This window comes from Rhincodon typus, chromosome 1, assembly GCF_021869965.1.
Source record: "Rhincodon typus isolate 14 chromosome 1, sRhiTyp1.1, whole genome shotgun sequence".
Lineage (NCBI taxonomy): Eukaryota > Metazoa > Chordata > Chondrichthyes > Orectolobiformes > Rhincodontidae > Rhincodon > Rhincodon typus.
Window position 1 is genome coordinate 120,085,265 of NC_063332.1, and position 19,633 is coordinate 120,104,897.

The window sequence follows — 19,633 nt, forward strand, 5'->3', positions numbered from 1 at the left end:
TTACATATTCCTATCACCAAGTTCCTAGGTGCTTGGGTAACTTAAATGCTAGGCCCCTGGGATTGTCTCAGGATCTGTCTCAGCCATGGCAGCTTTACAGGATCCGAACACAAACTGGATCCACAGTTTTAAATGAATTGGACTTTCAGTGAGTGAACCCTGTCCTATTCAGATGGACATCTAACTTCTCTGCAGGAGCCCTAGTGACACAGGCATTGCAATCGAGTATTGTCTATATCCAAAGATATCCAACATTTCACACACAGCCTGACTGGCCTGATTATGTATTTCCACAAAGTATTCATCACCTGCTCGATGCAGCGATAGGCTACTGACTGGGAAAGATCCCAAAAAGATTTCCAGAGGATCCCTGGAATCATCCTGAAGCATGAATCTTTATGCCAGGGCCATGTTCATAGACAGATTAATGGCCTCCATTACCTCCCATTGGCCTCAAGCCTTCCTCACGGGTTCTCTATTGATCCACTTGGCTGGACAGGCACACTTTCAGAGACACTGGTGCTCTGACATATGTATTGAAAGCTCAGCTTTTCAACTGGGTATCGCCTTCTTTGAATTTTAGCCAAGTACTCGCCGTCAGATGGGGAAACTGAAGAAGAAATTCATTCGTTTTTTTTTCATTTAACTAAACATTAAACATCCCTGTCATACCCAAACCAACTTTTAGAACCAACCAACGGTTTAGAGCCAAGTTTCTACAAAACCGGTCAATTTGCTTACAAAAATGTAACCAGTATCCAACACTAATTTGTTTATCGTGCCTCATTACATATTACCTTCAGGTATGTATAAACTTCCAATTGCCGGAGTTTTATTTTAAAGTACGAATCATTCAAAGTAGACTTCTACAGTAAATGCTTTGGAAAACTGAATAAGGTTGTGAAGATTGTGATTATGGGAGATTCAAAGCGTTTAAAAAGAACATTTCCACCCTTCCCCCAAAAAGTGAACCCTATCAGTGTGGGTTGGGTCACTACAGCTGCTAGGACCTACACCAGTTTCCTCCACATTGGCTGGAGTGTGGTGAGTCACAGGGAAAAAAAAACATCCAGCTTTCTTTATTAGTTTGGCTTTCCAGTCTTGCACATCATTCTCACTCAGTAACCTTATAGAGGCGCTTTTCCATTTTGATTCGGATTGTTTTGGTTCTGCTAAACTAGATTAACTAAAATTTCCAAGAGATTTTCGTGCAGTCGGCTTCTTACTTATCTGTATCGTGTTCAGTTTTCACTTAATTGTTAATTACTTTTCTGTGCCGTTTACATGCCGTAAACTTTTAATACTTTTGAGGCGTTCAACTTAAGCGGTTGCAATTTAAGGATAGGTTTGTAAGTCAGTTTCTCTCTGCTTGTAATAACAATCCTTTTACGCTTGGAATTTAACGGAATTTATTTGTTTGGAATTGATCAGTTGCATGCGTTTTGTATATGAATTGAGTTTGGTGTTGCATCAATGGCGAGTTTTTCTGCAGCTCTTCTCTTGAGCTGCCTCCTGCAAACAGTGAGCAATGGGCTGGCTGCTGCTGCCGCCGAAGATACCCCGGAGCAGCCCCAGTGCTCGCAGCGCTGTGATGTGTCCAAATGCCCGAGCCCGAGCTGTTTGAATGGTTATGTGCACGATGCCTGTCACTGCTGCTTGGTTTGCGCGGCCGGGGAGGGACAACGCTGCGGGCGCCCGGGCGATGTAGGTTGCGGGGACGGCATGCAGTGCAAGTCTCTCCTCGGCAAGCGCCTGGCGACAGGACCGGGCATCTGCCGCTGCAAATCCAACTACAAAGTGTGCGGCAGCGACGGCAAGACCTATGACAACATGTGCAAGCTCAAGTTGGACAGCAGGAGAGCCCTGCAGCTCAGACTGCCACCCATCGTTCAAGTTCACAAGGGCGCCTGTAAACCAGGTAAACAAATCCTTTAATAGTGGGCAACAGTTGGCCTTAATTGCAACTTTTACAATTACCTGAAATCATTATTTACAAACCTTTTATTTCGCAGCTATCAGCTGGAGCTTTTTTTTGTGACCGATTTGCAGTGGGTAATATTTCAACGTGAACAGCTTGTATTTTTATAGCACCTTTTTGATTTGATAAAGCATCCGAAGTTGCTACATGGAAGCGTTACAAAACAAAAATGTGACACCCAGGCACTTGGCTAAAGAGGCAAATTTAATAAGCCTTTTGAAGGAGGAAAGTATGTCGGAGAATTTTAAAATAAGACCTGTATTTATGTAGCATCTTTCACAACCACTAGATGTTTGAGTGATTTACGACCAATGAAGTATTTTTGAAGTTGTAAGAAACCTGGAAGCCAGTCTGCTTAGGAAAAGAATTCCAGAGCTTGGAATCTAGGCAACTGAAGGCATGGTAACCAGTTAAATTCTCCGGTTTGGAATTAGAGGCGTGTGGTTATCTCCAGCAGGTTCTACGGCTGGAGAAGGTCCCAAAAGTAAGGGGATACGATTGAGATTATCACTCGTCAGAAAAATCTGCTGCTGAAACATTGAGCTATATTTTTGCTTACTGCGCTTTCAAAGAGCAAAGTTGTTGGGTTGCGGTTGGAAACAGCTACCCGGATGCAAGTGGTTATAGTAGATTATCCAGAAGGAAAAGCAGGTAAAATGTCACGAATGGCACATATTGGTCCAACCTGTCTTCTGTCCTTCAAATGGAGCTCCACTACGCTTATTTCAAAGCATTAATTTTTGCTTCAGGGTTTTCCTGCTGGCTAGGGCCCTTAGTATTTCTGTTAATCTCAGTGGGAACACACTGACAGTAATTATCCAGTCAGCAATTCAGGAACTGCTCGCACTGACTGGTGAATGCCTGCTATCCCGTAATATTCCCACATCATGCAACATCCCGACTTGCTGCTTCACAGTAGCTGGGTCAAAAATGTGAATGGATGAACCTACACCACATAGCTCAAGAAGGCAGTGGCACCTTCTCAAAAACAATTAGATTGTGCAAAAAATGCTGGTGCTGTCACTGATGCTGACATCCCAGGAAGGAATTAAAATAAAATTCCTCAAAATCATTACATTTCTGAAAATTGGTAGGCCGACAAGAGAGTAACATTGCAGTATTTCTGAATTGACCTCAATTTGTTTGTTTTGCAATCAGCACTTATAAAAATTAAAATGCAACATTTGTATCATGACCTAGAGTTGTTTATGTTAAAAACAGAGTCCTTCGTCCATTAGTGCTGATTCTATTTCTCATTTTGGAGCCCTGGCATTGGCATCTACAACCAAAAAGCATCTTGTCGACTATTCCCACTATAATGGAATCATAAAATTCTCTTGTTTCATTTACTTATGAGATGGGAAGAATTGGTGTCATGGCTATCACGTATTACCTATCTTAAATGCTCTTAAGGGATTAACAGAGCTACCATCTTGAACTGCTACAGTCGTATGGTGTATCTATACCCAGAGTGCTGTGAAGGAAGCAATTTCAAAATTTTACCTCATGGCTATGAAGGAACGGTGGCATAATCCCAAATCAGAACGGTGCATTGTTTGGACGGACACAGCAATTCCCTTTCAGAAAGCTAATGTAAAATGACCAGTCTTGAACAAGCTCCAACAGTGTACAAGAATCATTACATCTGTCAATAGGCTGAAGCACAAGTATGCAGATCTCATGAACAAATGATTAGAGAAGAAAATTTCATATTTAAAGTATTTATAACTCAATTTTCATTGTGACTTATGATAACCAAAGGATCCATAAACCTTACACTTTTGCTCTTGTAAACATTTAAAATTATATACATGAAACTAAAAAGTGACTTCAGAAAGCCATGATATAATCTATACAGAGATAGAAAACATAATATGTATGACATTGAGTTTTATTGGAGAACAGTAATATTTGAGGAATCTTCTTGGAATAATAAAAGAGAATGCTTCAAGTCGGCTGAGCCATCTTTTTAAACAAAAACTGAACTCATAGAAACCTCAAGTAGTATTTTTTTTAAATGAAACTCAAGGCTTGGAATAGTCAAATTTCAGATGTTACATTTATTATATAATGTTCCTCTGGTGACCTAGTTAAAGGCATCTTGATCTCTTTGGGGAGCTGAATGAGGTGTTACAGTTGATTTTAGGACTACTAAGTCAGAGAGTGGTTTTCTGCCAGTAATTATTGACCTATAACCCCTGCTGAAAAACATACCTGTGTGCCAAGTAAACCGATTGGGTTCAGCTTAGATATCCTCAGTAACAATAGCCTGATATTGTCCACACATTTGGTGCAAGTAAAAGAAAATTTCAAATCTTTCTTTATATATATAGTTTTGTTTTTCTGATATTATTCTCATTAATTTTCACTATGTCCTTTGCTTTGCCATTATTGTCTTCTATGCAGAGGTAACTAGAATGTAGGGATATATATTATTGTACGTAACTGTACGCACATTCAACATTACTCCTTTTTATATTTAATGTCATGATGTGCAAAGCTATTAAATTCATCATAATTTTGTGGTCCACCTTATAAATAGTAGTCATAACAATATTTGAATACTGAAGAGTATGGAAAATTTGCATAAACTACAGTACTTGTGCCTCAATGTCTCAACGACTGTTAGGTGGAATTGTTGCTGCTTTGGAGTTCGATATTTAAGTATAGAGAGCATCATCTGACAGCAGTTTTCTCTTCAACGTTTTGCATAAATGACAGGTTTTAAAATATGGGATTAAAACATTTGCCATAGTCATGCCATGATGCAGTTACATTTTTTGGTCTGTCCCTTATGCTGAGCAGTAAATATATTATGTGGTATTTAATTTTTGCTGGGCTAGCATCATTGTATAACATTTAAATTTTAATAAACAGTTCTGTTGGCTATCATCTCCATTTAGTATCTGTTGGAAAAACACATGAATTCATTGTTTTCAGTTAATTTTACATCTTGAATGCTTCATACAAATAAATAAGTGTTATCTTTAAGGAGGAGGTACCTGGACTTACTGACAAGTCCTTTATAAGTGTATTAGCAATCTGATGTACCGTTCTTTGGTTTTTGGTAGTATTTTGTTATGATCCCAGCTCATGTTACTGTGGGTCAAGTCAGATCCCAGAATGAAATCTGGCTTGATCGATGTTTTTTTTCTCAATTTAACATGGTGTTTTTTTCACTGAAATGTAAGCACATTAGGCGGCAGATTTGGTTTTAAGACAGAAATGTAGTACACAAAATAAATATTAATAAAATTAACCAAACTCATGCTATCTAAATACAACACAGATTAAAAGATTTCAAAACACACAGTAAAATAAGTAAAGTCTTATCAACTCCATAACACCATCACATTACAATTAAACAAAATCCAGAGCAATTTTTCTAACCTGTCCAATTCATAGATTTGACTTTATCGCTTCTTCTCAGGACCTGTCCTGTGAACCATGAGGTCTTTACCTTGACTATTCACAACTAAAAGCTTAGACTTTCTCAGGTTTTTAATACTCTGCATGCCTCATCTGGAAGCTTTGCAACCCATACTCTTCACTGAAGTAATTTTATTTCCTAATTACTCTGAACAATCTCCTAAATCCAGTCAAGTTTCATTCTAACTGAACCCAAAAGTTTATTCATTCTTTTTTTTTAAAACTGCAAATGATAGATTCTGCAGCAGCTAATAACTTAGGTTTTCTCTCTCCTGTCATAATGCCCCACAATATAAATAAACATCCATTGATACTCGTGAGGTTCTTACAACCACTGGCTCTCTAATACACGCTGGCCCCAAAGCCATGCTTCTGGAAAGACTGACCGAATTAATTTTCAACCCTTTCTCAAAAATATCTCAACACCCATATGCCACTGGTTTTAAATCCGACTCTAAACTCTAAAGACTCTGAAATTGCAAAGAAGAGTCGTGGTGAACTTGATTAAGTGTGTTTCCCTCTCTGCAGATGATTTCAGATCTGTTGAGTTTCTCTAGCACTTCCTGTTTTATTCGTTTAAAAATTTGTTTTGCCCAAACGCAAATTTTTCTATGGCTTCTACAGATAACATCATGGATCAAAGGAGAGGTCTACAAGTACATAAAATCTTCAGGAAACATTATAAATGAAAAGGCCTTTGACATATTTTAGTATTGGAAAGAGAGCATGTCTTCATGGTCAAGGACAGTGTCTATTTGGTTATGATTGAGAAGGAGGAAAGGTATGATCATGTTATTGGAACTATTCTATAGGTCTCCAAGTAATACAGAAGAAATAGAAGAGCAGGTCTGCAACAAACTAGGGCTGTGTAAAATCTGTGAAGATTTTGAGCTGTTTAATAATGTAGTTTGGGTAATGGGGGTAAATTTCTGAAAGGTGTTCATAACTACCTTTACCAGTATATTCCTGGTCCGACGAGAGAGGAGGGATTGCTGGATCTGCTGCTGAGAATGAGTTGTGCCAGGTGGACCAAGTCTCTTTAGGGATGAATAGGTTTGAATAAAATTCAATACAAATCAAAAGATTTAGTTCAGTAATGGAGCAGAATAAGAGACAGTCTAATGTAGAACTTGAAAATTGGAAAGAAGCGAACAGCAGGTTAGAGGATCTAGCTAGGACAAAGTGGAACCAAAGAGTGATGAGAGAAACTGTAACAAAACAGTGGGTGACTTCTAGGGAGTAGACCAGAATTGAAGCTTTTGGAACGGGAGGATCAATGTCAACGTAGATGTAAGAAAAAGGTGCTACAGGACAGAAAGAAAACAATCATGGTAAGTGGTGCTTCAGGCTGAAGGATAGTAGGAAATGGTGCTCCTGATGTGCTGGGCCCAGTGCTTGTATATCGGAATTGAGGAGGGGTGATTGGTTCTTCTTTCTTTAAACCCCCACATTCCCCCTCCTCGCCCAAGTCAGTCACAACAAATATCTTAATTTCCTTTATAGCTCATAACTATCACCCTTTGATTAAACTTGATCAACAAGAAGAAATGTAAAGAAAAGCTAATTGCAAGATTTTCTTGCACGAGAGTGGATTTTTGTTACCTAACAATAGTAAGAAGGGCACAAAATCCAGCATACGCACCTTACAAAAAACAAGGCGGGGGAGAAGGGCGTCTATTTTGTCACAAAGGGGCAGGCAGTCACGGCTATTTTTTGGAAAAGCCGTTGCATTGCAGGAAACCTCAATCCCTGTGGTTTAGCCAGTCTATTTTTTTCTGGAGTCGTGACATTGCAGACATCCTTGATCTCGCAGTGAAGGGTCATTGTTTCAAATTGGCTTTTTTGTTTTACTAAGGATTGATCTTAGGCAGTCGGGCACAGAGAGTGTCTTCAAGTTCTTCCTTCCAAATCCATTTTTGTTTTGTGTCTGCTTTGCTGCTCAGAAACAGCAGTTGAGAAAGGTCACATCTGTGTATCTCTCAGGACAGACCATTTTTCATTTCAATGTGTATAACTTCCAGAAAGGTGTGAATCATCCGGGAGTTACAGATCCGACTTCCAGTTTTCTTCTGTAACAATGCTAATTTCAGCTGTGATTGATCCTGTCATGATGGCTCTTGGGAAGATGTTTTAAGGGATGACGCACCTTCGATGGGGTAGTTTGGAGAAGCTAGTTGTTTTCCTTAGAGCAAAGGATGTTGAGGGGAGATTGTGCCAGATTGTGAAAGTGTTAGATAAGTAGAGAAAGACAAGGTGTTCCATTAGTTATGGTACAAAAACTAAGGAGTACAGATTTAAGCTTTTGGATAAGAAATGAAGTGGGGATAAGAAGAAAAACAAAGTTATTTATGCGATGAATGTTAATCACCTGGAATCCGTTACCTCCGAAAGTAGTGGAGATGATTAGTGATTTCAAAAGCAAATTGGATGGAAACTTAAACCTGCAGATCGATAACAGTAGAGAAATGAATGGGACTGTTTAGATTGCACTACACAGAATTGGCTGAAAGGCCTCCTTCTATGTTACAGTAACACTATGACATCAGTATAATCTTCACTGTGTAAGATCTCTTGAGGGATCTGACTGAGGACAGACAAATCTGGTTTAATAAACTTGACAAAAATGGTTTTATTTCATATAATATTTGAATTTTCATAAAATTTCTCAACACATTTTTTAAAAAGTACACAAAGACAATTTATGCACATATATTAAGAGGCATTACTGCTGCTAAGTAAACTTAAAAGATAACATTTCTTTGCAAGTTTCACCACTGTATGAAGGTGAATCAAACGAAATGTGAAGACATCCATCTAACATTCCAACCTGTAATCGATACCGACCATTTCTAGTACAAAGATGACATTTCCATGCCACCAGTTGTTTTGGAAACCTGACACTCTGTAGCACATTTGGTTATATGTGGCTATACTTATCCTTTAAACCTCCGATCCTAATTCTGAACCAGATATTTGTTAGGACTTCTTTAAAGAAGATAATTACCATTCTAACCATTTCTCTTGGAGTATGTTCCACATACCCACTACTCCATGGAAAGAAATGATTTTTTTTTCAAGATTTTGATCATTCTTGAGGCTTACCAATGCACTTATGTCCTTTGATCATGGTGGTTATCCAGAATTATGCTTGGATCACCATAACCATGAACTGTTTTATGCCACTTGACATATTTTTTGTCAATGATGCATAAAACAGAATAGTTCCTTAGATAAATAAACAGTAACTCAGATCATTTGTTACTCTAACAATAGTTAATGTTGGTCTTTTAAACTTTATTATCATGATATTTTCTGAAAGTTAGATATGTATATTTGAGAATATTTCAAAATTATTGAGTTCAGTTCTCTGAATTTATTTATATGATTGTATCAGGTTTTAAATGTTACAAATTTTATAAATAATATGCATCATTTCTTCTGCGTAGTATAGGTCATTCACATCCCAACAGCCCGAGATATAAATTTAATTTTATAGCTGATGTGGTGGAGAAAATTGCTCCTGCAGTTGTTCACATAGAGCTATTTTTAAGGTAAGTCTGACAAGAATGATGCATGTGGAGTATTACAAATGTAAGATACTATACAGCATGAATGGTTTCATTTAACTTTAAAGCATCCTACTTGGAACATGGGCATTGCCAACAAATGGGCATTGCCAACAAATATTCTTTGCTGTCTCCTGAGAAGAGGATAATATTCAACTTCTTGAACTGTTAGTGTACCATGTTGCTGTGGTACAAGACTCAAGAATAAACATTGAATTTCCGGCTTAAAGAACTTCATTGAATCAGTTGGGTTTTTATGACAACAGTCCAATAGCTCCATACTCACTTTTATGAATGCCATCACTTTATTTCTAAGTTTCAAAACTGAATTAAAATTCTTCAGCAATCATTTTGGAACTTGAACTCATTTTCTGGATCATTTGCCTAATAACTAGACTACTGATCCTGTTTGATTCAGTGGTTTTGGGGGTTTCTCTTCATTGTAAAGTGTGAGAAATTATTGACTTCCAAAACCATTTATTTTCGGTCTCTTGAAGCTCAACCATAATATTTTGCACCAGTCTTATCAAACGGACATCTGTTCTTCTTGCAACAGCTATGTATATGTCATAGCTTTCTATTGTGAAGGCGGGCAGTGACCAACTGGAAATAACTCTTTGGAAAAGTAACATTGTGACAGTGCAATTGGTGCTGTAAACTATGAGGTTAATAGTTTAGCCCAGGGCCATCTGCACCCCTGAAGAACGCTGTGCAAATGGATTTACTGTCAGCTAGTTTTTACTCTTAAGGGTTTTTGTTTTGTTTCAGTGAGCTTCACCAATCAGCTCTGTTCAACACAGTTTGTTTCTTCTGTTCCTAACATGAACTTTAATTTTACTGTCTAACGATTGTCATTTTGGCTGTCACAAGAAGTGAAAGGCTATGCAAGGTTGCCAATAGCAGATATAAGTATCAGTGACAATACCTATGTTTTATGAGATTATAATCATGATAATCTATAATTTTTAAATAATAAAATTGACGGTCACTGTGGGAAAATTGATGTGTCCTAATCGTATTCTTCAGTTATTTTTCTAACCAATTAAAATGCTCTTAAGAACACAGATGTCATTGGCAATGAAGAAAGTTTATTTTGCACTCTGAAGAGAGTCGAGGATCTGTCATCCTTATTTCAATTTTCTCCACAAATACAGGCATCCTCTATTGAGGCGAAATATCCCATTGTCTAGTGGCTCTGGCTTTATAATATCAGATAGTGGGCTGATTGTGACTAATGCTCATGTAGTAGTGTCCAGCAACACTGTAATGTCAGGTCAACAACAGTTAAAGGTGCAAGTACATGATGGAAAAAACTATGAAGCAACAATAAAAGACATTGACAAGAAATCAGACATAGCAACGATAAAGATTAATCCTAAGGTAAGTGAAATCTCAAATACTCTTTGGTTAATTTTAAAAGCCAGGAAATTAAATTTTCTGTCTTTAATTTTTTTTTCATTTGTTTCTTTTTGACATACTTTGTCCTTCTCAACAAAGACTGCCAATACTGAAGAACTTACATGACAATGTCAAGTTCTTGCAGGTTGGATCCAAAACCAGGCCAACAGAGTCCGCTTTGTGCCTTGAAATATCTTAACCAACAAACTTGGGAGAATCACCCTCCTCAACGAATTCCATTTCCTATGTCAACCATCTTTCTATTTCCAATTTCTTTGCTAATGAGTGCTGATGTAAAGGCAGTATATGCCACAGAGAAAATGTAGTCTTATCTTCTGGAAGTTTTACACAGTTATATGGGAGAAGGGACCAAAGGGACCTTTGTTCTAATATGCTGTGCTCGATCAGAACATAAAGGAATAAAAGCAGCAGGGTGAAATTGATTTCTGGTAATCGCATGAGACAAGCAGTAGAGAATTGACAGTTTGTATTGCAGCCCCCTGATTTTGCTTTCGAATGACTACTGTGTCAAAATGATTAGAGCAGAGTGTAAAACAGGCTGTTGAATTATTGTGGCTTGCTTTGCCCTAGATTGCAAAACCAGTCTCTGGTCCATTGGCTAAACAACAAGACATCCAAATCCAAAGTAAAATGCATCATTATAGAAAGGTGTCTATTGCCAAAATTACAGGTTCTGAGTACATCATAAGAGAGAGGAGCAGAATTAGGCCATTTGGCCTATGGAGTCTGTTCCACCATTTGATCAAGGCTGAAATGCTTCTTAACCCCATTCTCCTACCTTCTTCCCATAACCTCTGATTCCCTTAGGTTCTTGATTACTATATATCTTTGTCTTAAATACACTCAATGAGTTGGCCTCTATAGCCTTCCACAGCAATGAGTACAACAGATTCAACACCTTTGGCTGAAGAAATTCTTCCTCAGCTCAGTTCTAAAGGGTTATCCCTACCCTCTGAGGCTGTGCCCTCGGGTCCTAGTCTCACCTATGAGTAGAAACATCTTCTCCACATTCACTCTATCCAGGCCTGCCAGCAGTTACAACAAGATCCTCCCTTATCCTTCTAAACTCCATCAGTACCGCGGTACAGCCCCTCCGAAGGTAGAACATCCTTCCTTAGATATGGAGCCCAGACTGCTCACAATATTCCAAATGCTGATCAGAGCCTTAACAAGCCTCAGCAGTAGATCTCTGCAGTTGTATTCTAGCCCTCTCGAAATTAATGCCAATATTGCATTTGCCTTCCTAACTGTCAACCGAACCAGCATGTTAACTTCAAGTGAATCTTAAACTAGGACCCCCAATTCCTGGTTAGAAAATATTGATGTCGAAGGAGCTAATATTGCAGTACTTAACACACTTCTATCGTATATCTATAACATATCGAGCTGAGACCTGTTGTGTGTCCATTGAAAGTTACATAAAATACTGCTGCATGGTGTCATTCATGTCATTGAAGGTCAGGGAACTGGGCAGGTGCTGGAGCTCTTTAGTGCATAAAAATATAGAACAGTGTGTAAATGCACATATCTTGAAATACTTTCTAAGATTGACAAATTCCTTACTGAGGTGATCACAGGGACGCCTTATAGGTAAGGCAGCACTCTTTGTTGGCTCCATTGAGGCTGCTTTTGCACTGTTTTTCAAAGGGGAGGGCCCATTTCTGCAGCACACATGGCAGATGTGAGTTGGAAGGGTGTCATTTCGGTAACATGGTTTTGCTGCTGCCACAGCTATCGTTTAGCTTCAAGATAATCACCAGAAGTGGAGAAATATGAAGCGAATAAGCTGGCCTTGAATTATTTAATGAGATCAATTTTTGCCACTGTTGGTGCATTCAATGTCCAAATATCTGTGTTTCCATTGGTGCATTCCATCTGTGTTGGGATAACTTTATTAAATGCAAAACATTGCAGCATGTGAACATTTCTGAAGAAGGGTCTAGGCCTGAAACGTCAGCTTTCCTGTTCCTCTGATGCTGCTTGGCCTGCTGTGTTCATCCAGCTCTACACCTTGTTATCTCAGCATGTGAACAACTTGGAGAGTTTCTTTGAAATCTTAAAATTTAGCCAGCTATTTCAATGATGTGTTTCCTTCTGTAACTCAGATAGACAATGGCAAACAAAATCAAGTATTATTTTCAAAGCAGAAATAAATTTTCATAACCAGAAGTTGCTGGAAATGCTCAGCAGGTCTGGCAGCAACTGTGAAGAAAAAATCGGAGTTAACGTTTCGCGTCTGGTGACTCTTCCTCAAAACTGATGGTAGCTGGGTACATGTTGGTTTATATGCAGAAGATAGGGAGGGGGATGGGGTAGGGAGTAAACGATAGGATAAAGGATAGAGCCCCAAGAGAAAGAAGAGCAGTTGGATAGACAAAGGAGTTGATGATGATTTGGCTAGGAGGGTGAATAGCTGTTAATGGGGACTGTTAGTGACTAACAATAGGTAGTGTGTAATAGCAGGCGATGTGATAACAAGGCCTGGTGTGTGGGGTAGGGGGCTAGGATATGGGAGAGTTTAGGCTCTAAAATTATTGAACTCAATATTGACTCCTCCATCCCCACTGTCCAAGAACCCAAACATACCTTCCAGGTGAAGCAACACTTCACCTGCACCTCCCAGAATCTAGTATACTGCATTCGCTGCTCACAATGTGGTCTGCTGTACATTGAGGAAACGAAGCGTAGACTGGGTGACTGCTTCACTCACCAAAAAGACCCTGAGTTTCCAGTTGCCTGCCACTTTAACACACCACCCTGTTCCCTGGCAAACATCTGTGTCTCAGGCTTGCTGCAGTGTTCCAGCGAAGCTCAACACAAGCTGGAAGAAAAACCTCATTTTCCGCTTGGGAACCCTGCAGAACTCTGGACTCAGTATCAAGTTCAATAATTTTAGGGCCACTCAATAGCCTTCTGCATATAAACCGACATTTTCCTAGCTACCATTAGTTCTGAGGAAGGGTGACCAGACCCAAAATGTTAAAGGCTATTTTTATGTCAGACTGAAAAACAGGATGCCACTTGGTAAAAGTGTATTCTAAGCTTTACTTTAATATTTTGCAGAAAAAGCTACCGGTACTATCACTAGGTCAGTCTGTTGACCTCAGGCCAGGAGAATTTGTAGTTGCTATTGGGAGCCCTTTTGCTTTGCAAAATACAGTAACAACTGGAATTGTCAGCTCTGCTCAGAGGGATGGACGAGAGCTGGGTCTCAGAGATTCAGACATGGACTACATTCAGACAGATGCTATCATCAATGTAAGTGCAATGTATCGAGATATTTTCAATGTGTGGAATACATTGGGATGGAGTGAAAAATTAGTGGCAGGCTTTGCATCATTTATGCGTCAGAAACTAGTACAGTTGCTGTGTTTGATAGCAAAAACTAAGAACATGACAAATAAAGTGAGAAGGGGCCAGTTCATGCAGCTTGTTTAGTGCACCTTGATATGAACTTTTATGCTGCTTATTCAATCTCCAGGATAAATTATATGTAAATGCTTTCTGATTCTCAATAGTAACCAAGAAAAATTCTGAATTGGCTATCACGTTTTATGTATACGTTAATCAGTTATCTTTAGACTTGAATTATCCTTGGCTGAACAAGGCTGTGATCAATAAGGGAACATTACTTAAAAGGCTGATGGTGGAAAGGGGGCAATGGTAAGCATTTGAAGTGTGAATTGGAGGAACTGCAGCAATTATTCATTCCTGTCTGGCACAAAACAACATGGGAAAGATGGCCTGACCATGGCTAACAAGGGAAAGTAGGAATAGTACAAAATCCAAGGAAAGGTCAGACAAATTGGCTTTAAAAAAAAAGCAACAGATCTGAGGTTTGAGGACAGTTTAGATTTCAGCTAAGCAGGACAAAAGGATTGATTAGGAGGAGGAAAATAGAGTACAAGAGTAAGGTTGCAGGGAACATACAATGTGATTGTGAAAGCTTCTAAAGGTATCTGAAGAGAAAAAGACAAATGATAAATGTAGGCCCTTTTGCAGTCAGAAACAGGAGAAGTTATTATGGGTAACAAAGAGATGGCAGATTAATCAAATACATAATTTGGTTCTGCCTTCACAAAGGAGACTAAAAATGTTGGGTAACACATGGTCAGGTGAGAGGGTGGAGCTGAAGCAGTTCAGTATTGGTAGAGAAGTGATGTTGGGGAAATTGATGGGATTAAAGGCTGACAAATCACCAGAACCTGATAATCTACATCTGGCCCCAGAAAAAGTGGATGCAATGGTGATTATCTTTCATGAGTTTATATGGAATGATGGGTGGCTAATGTAACCTCTCTATTTAAAAAGGGAAGTAGAGAGAAAACTAGGGATTCTAGATCGGCAAGCCTGAAATCAGAAATAGGAAAGATGCAGGAGTCCATGATAAAAGATTTAACAGCTGAGCAGTTTGAAAATAGTGGCAGGATCAGAGTCAGCATTTATGAAAGGGAAATCATGCTTGACAAATCGACTAGAATTTTTTGAGGATGCATCAGGGAGAGTTAATAAGTGGGAGCTAATTGATAGGGTTTACTTGGACTTGAACAAGGCTTTTGATAAGAGACTACGATATAAAATTAAAACACAAAGGATTGTGGGAGCTGTACTGACATAGATAGAGTATTGGTTGGCAGACTGGAAACGGTCGTATTAAACAGCTCTTTTTCCAAGTGGCAGGCAGTGGACTAGTGCGGTACTGCAAGGATCAGTGCATGGGCTCCTGCTATTCAAAATATATATTAACGATTTAGTTGAGGGAACGAAATGGAATATTTCTCAGCTTCCAGACAACACACAACAGGGTGGGAGGGTGAACTGTGAGGAGGAGACAGAGATGCTTCAGTGTGATTTGGACAAGTTGAATAAGTGGGCAAAATGCATAGCTGATGAAGTATAATGTGGATAAATAGGAGATTAACTACTTTAGTGGCAAAATCAGGAAGGCAGATTATTATCTGACTGGGGATTAGATTGGGAAAGAGGGAAGTGCACTGAGACCTGTTTGTCCTTGTACAGCAGTCACTGAAAGTAAGCACACAGGAGCAGCAGGTGACGAAGAAGGCAAATGTTATGTTGGCTTTTACAGCGAGAGGATCTGAGTACAAGGGTAGGACTGTCTTACTACAATTTTAAAGGCCTTTTGTGAGACCACATGTGAAGTATTGTGTGCAGTTTTGGTCTCCTTATCTGAAGAAGCATGTTCTGGCTTTGGAGAGAGTCCAACAAAGCGTTACTGGACTGATTCCTGGGATAGCAGCTGTAACGTATGAAGAAGGACCGGATCAGTTATGACTATATTCAGTGGAGTTTAGAAGAATGAGAGGGATCTCATAGAAATCTATAAAATCCTAACAGGATTAAAACAGGAAGGATGTTCCTGACACTGAGAACCAGGGATCACCATTCAAGGATATAGGGTATGTAGTGATTGTAACAAGGTCAGCCAGTTTGACTTCCTAGAATATGAGTTCCCTGATTGGGGCTGTCCATCCAGTCCAAACAGGGAGCCCTCGCTGACAGATAAAAACAGGAGTGTTAGAGGTTCAGTTCACTGAGAGCTGGCTCTGAGGGAGCTGGGTCAGCGTTAAGGACTCTCCACGTGTAAATAAAGGGTGACTTGGTGATGGGACACCGGCCCTCTGGAGTTATTTCAATGGCGACGAGAATGGGATTAATGATGTTACCATACAAAATTGCCTACTACTGAAGCCCAGCTGGACTTAAAACAGGATCTAATTGGCTTTGTCATCGGAAAATGTGGCAAGTAGAGTATATGAGTTGCAGGGTATTCCAATGCAAGTGGGCACTCTTGCCAGTCCAACTGAGTTTGGGGACCAGCACTTGAGTGAAGGCAATTACATAGCCTCACTCAGGCCATATCCAGAACAGAGGGACTCTAGGTCAACCCACAGCAAAACCTCAAAGCCAAGCCTCAGCCAAACAGTTTAAAATTTTTTTCAGGATCTGGGCCAGCAAGGCTTTGTAGTTGGTGCTGATACGCAGACTCGAGACATCTAACAAGTCGCACAAGACCTAAAATAAGTAAGATAACTCAGAGTTTGATGTCCAGGCGAATACATACCCTGGAAAGGCGATCTACATTTAGTTTGGAACAGTTATATTGCTTAGCAATATCCAAATCAGAATCAGTCAAAATAAACGTCTGGTTAAATGGTCACCCAGTTCGATACTAGCGTGGTCGTTTCAGTGATTGTAGGACCAGTCTTTAACAAAACTCGCTCTGGACTGCAACCCTTAAGTTTACACTCAATCGTGGTTAGACTAAGAAGCTAAACCAGGGAACCTTTACAGATTAAGGGTACAACTTCGGTTCCAGTCTCTCATGAGAAGCAGCTGGTTCAGTTACCACTGATTGTAGTAAAAGGCTTGGGCCAAAATTGGTTGAGAAAGATTCAACTTGATTGGCTTAACATTTTTTGAGTAGAAAATGGCTGCCTAAGTGGAGTCCCAATTAACTACCCAGAAAATTTTCTGGAAGGCTTAGGGACTGTCAAAGGAGCCAAGGCAACCTTGCATGTTGACCAAGAAGTAATTCCGTGATTCTGCAAGGCCCACCCAGTGCCATTTGCCTTATGGATAAAAGTAGAGGCAGAAACACAGAAGGCTGTGTTACCAGTCCAATTTGCAGAATGGGCAGCACTTGTCGTACCAATTGTGAAGCCTGATGGGTCGGGTCGCCTTTGTGGGGATTTCAAACAAATCGTAAACCACTTTTCACAGCTGGATAAATACTCACATAGAGGGTTTATAAGCAAATCTGATAGGGGTGGGGGGACGCTGTCCTTCACGAAGCTGGACATGAGCCATTTATTTACAATTGAGGTTTTAAGAGGATTGCCAGAAGTACGCTACAATTAACACCCATAAGGGTTTGTACCAAAATATGAGACTGACATTTGGGGTGTCATCAGACTGTGCAAGTTTTCAGCAGGCGATGATGAAGAACACTTTATAGGGTCTACCCCAGGTTGCTGTTTATCTGGATGATGTGCTAATAACAGGGAAGACCAGTAAGGAGCACTTAGAGAATTTGCATATGGTCCTTAGACATTTCTTCCAGTTGAGCATACACCTTAGAAGGGAAAAATGTGTGTTCCAGGCACCCCAAGTGTCCTGCTGGGCTACAGAGTCAACAAGACTGGGTTACACCGCTTGGAAGATAAGGTGAGGGTAATCAGAGGTGCTCCAGCTCCCACGTCTGTACTGGAGCTTAGGTCTTTCCTTGGGCTGGTGAACCACCACAGAAAGTTCATGCATAACCTGACCATCATCCTGGCACCATTGCATCAACTCTCAAAAAAAGGTCAGCCTTGAAAATGGTCGTATAGCCAAACCATAGTCTTCAGAGAATTGAAGAAACAGCCAACAGCTTCACTAGATACCAAACTATCCCAGTTCCCATTTGATTATAAGACCACCGGCCCCAATGCAACTACAGGGATAACTCCAGCAGAGTTGCTAATGGGGAGAAGACTCCACACCAGGTTAAATCTGATCTTCCCAGACCTGGGGGTGGGGGGGTGGGTGGGGAGGCGCGGTGGGTGGGGCGGGGGCATGCGTTGAGTGAAACGGCATCTGGAAGGCCAGTGCTGGACAGAAGACTCTGCTGAACGAGAGAAACGGTTTACCTCCGGTCGGGGGGGGCGGGGTTAAAGTTTGGTGTAGAAACCATAGGAATGGGCCTGCATGGACAAGAGCCATGGTCAACGCCGGGTCGGGTCCAGTAACATATACAGTTTGAGTAGGCGTGACATTCCTGAACAAGCACATGGACCACATAAAAACTGCAAACTAGCAAACGGAGCAGGAGCAAAATGTATCGGCTGCTCGGCAGTCTTTCCAACTGTTGCAGAACCTGTGGGTTCTCCCACTCTGTCACGTGTTGAATATACCTTGGAATCTGTGATGGAGACAAGTGGATATCGCCCTCTCAATGCCTTTGCCGCCTGAAAAGGAAAATGAATTTCTTCCGAGATGTTCTGGGCGCAAGAGGCGTTCTACTGCTACCCGTATGAGAGGCAGAGTTAGTGAACCTGACATGGTGCTAAGACATCCCAGGAGGAGCTATAAAAAAAGAAGCAGCTGACATCCCTGAACTTAGAGGGGGAGGGATGTAGTGATTTTAACAAGTTTGGCCAGGCGGATCTCCTAGAATATGAGTTCCCTGATTGGGCCGTTAATCTGGTCCATTCTGGGAGCCCTGGCTGATAGACATAAACAGCAGTGTCAGAGATTCTTTTTCACTCAGAGAGCTGTATCTGAGGGAACTGGATCAGTGTCGAGGACTCTCCAAGTGTAAATAAAAGGTGACCCGGTGACAGGATACCAGCCTCTGTGAACTTAGTTCAAGGGTAGGCCATTTAGAATCTAGATGAGGAACAATTTCTTCATCCAGTGAGTGGTGAACTTGTGAAATTCACTACCGTAGAAAGTGGCTGAGGCCAAAACATTGTTTTCAAGAAGGAGTTAGATATAGTCCTTAGGGCTAAATGGACCAAAGTGTATGTGGAGAAAGTAGGAACAGAATACTGAGTTGCATGATCTGCCATGATCATGTTGAATGGTGGAGCAGGTGGGAAGGGCTGAATGGCCCCCTGCTCCTCCTATTTTCTATGTTTGTATGTTTCAAGAACTAGCAGTGTTATAGTAGGTGGACAGAAGTATATTCTTCAAGTTCAATGTTCTAACTTTATCATTGGTTGCACCTTTTGTTATGCCAAGATGTTTGCATTCTTGCAACCAAAACGTCAAGACATTTATATTAAATACTGCGTGTTTTAATCAAGTATTTATGTAGGCCGTGATGGTGATTCATAGAAGATGTTAAATAGCATGTTGTTTTCAATAAAATTCATAACTAATGAGTTCAAAAAGGTGACTAATATTTTCATTGCCCTTTGGTAGTCTTTTTCTGAAAGCTCTTGATCTGACTTTATGTGGACGTATAAGTTGATAGATTCAATGATGAGTGGATGAAAACCAAGGAAATTATTCAAATACAAATAGAATCATAGAATCCCTACAGTGTGGAAACAGGCCATTCGGCCCAACAAGTCCACACCGCCCCTCCGAAGAGCATCCCCACCCACACCCATTACCCTACCCCTGATTTCCCATGTCTAACCCACCTAAACATCCCTGGGCACTATGGGCAATTTAGCATGGCCACTCCACCTACCCTGCACATCTTTGGACTGTGGGAGGAAACCGGAGCACC

At 40.3% G+C, this 19,633-nt stretch overlaps 1 protein-coding gene across 2 annotated transcripts in view; it reads left to right on the forward strand.

The window, feature by feature from the left end:
• The first annotated feature begins 1,008 nt into the window (after window positions 1–1,008).
• LOC109929562 (serine protease HTRA3-like) overlaps window positions 1,009–19,633 on the forward strand; it is a 43,526-nt gene continuing 24,901 nt past the window's right edge. The window contains exons 1-5 of one of the 2 annotated variants that reach the window (XM_048605326.1): window positions 1,009–1,044; window positions 1,432–1,918; window positions 8,859–8,958; window positions 10,128–10,353; window positions 13,456–13,650. In XM_048605326.1, the coding sequence (XP_048461283.1) occupies window positions 1,474–1,918; window positions 8,859–8,958; window positions 10,128–10,353; window positions 13,456–13,650 (966 nt within the window). In that variant the 5' untranslated portion in view covers window positions 1,009–1,044; window positions 1,432–1,473. Of the gene's footprint in view, window positions 1,045–1,140; window positions 1,919–8,858; window positions 8,959–10,127; window positions 10,354–13,455; window positions 13,651–19,633 lie in introns of those variants that run through there. The other variant, XR_007263673.1, reaches the window with a different exon arrangement.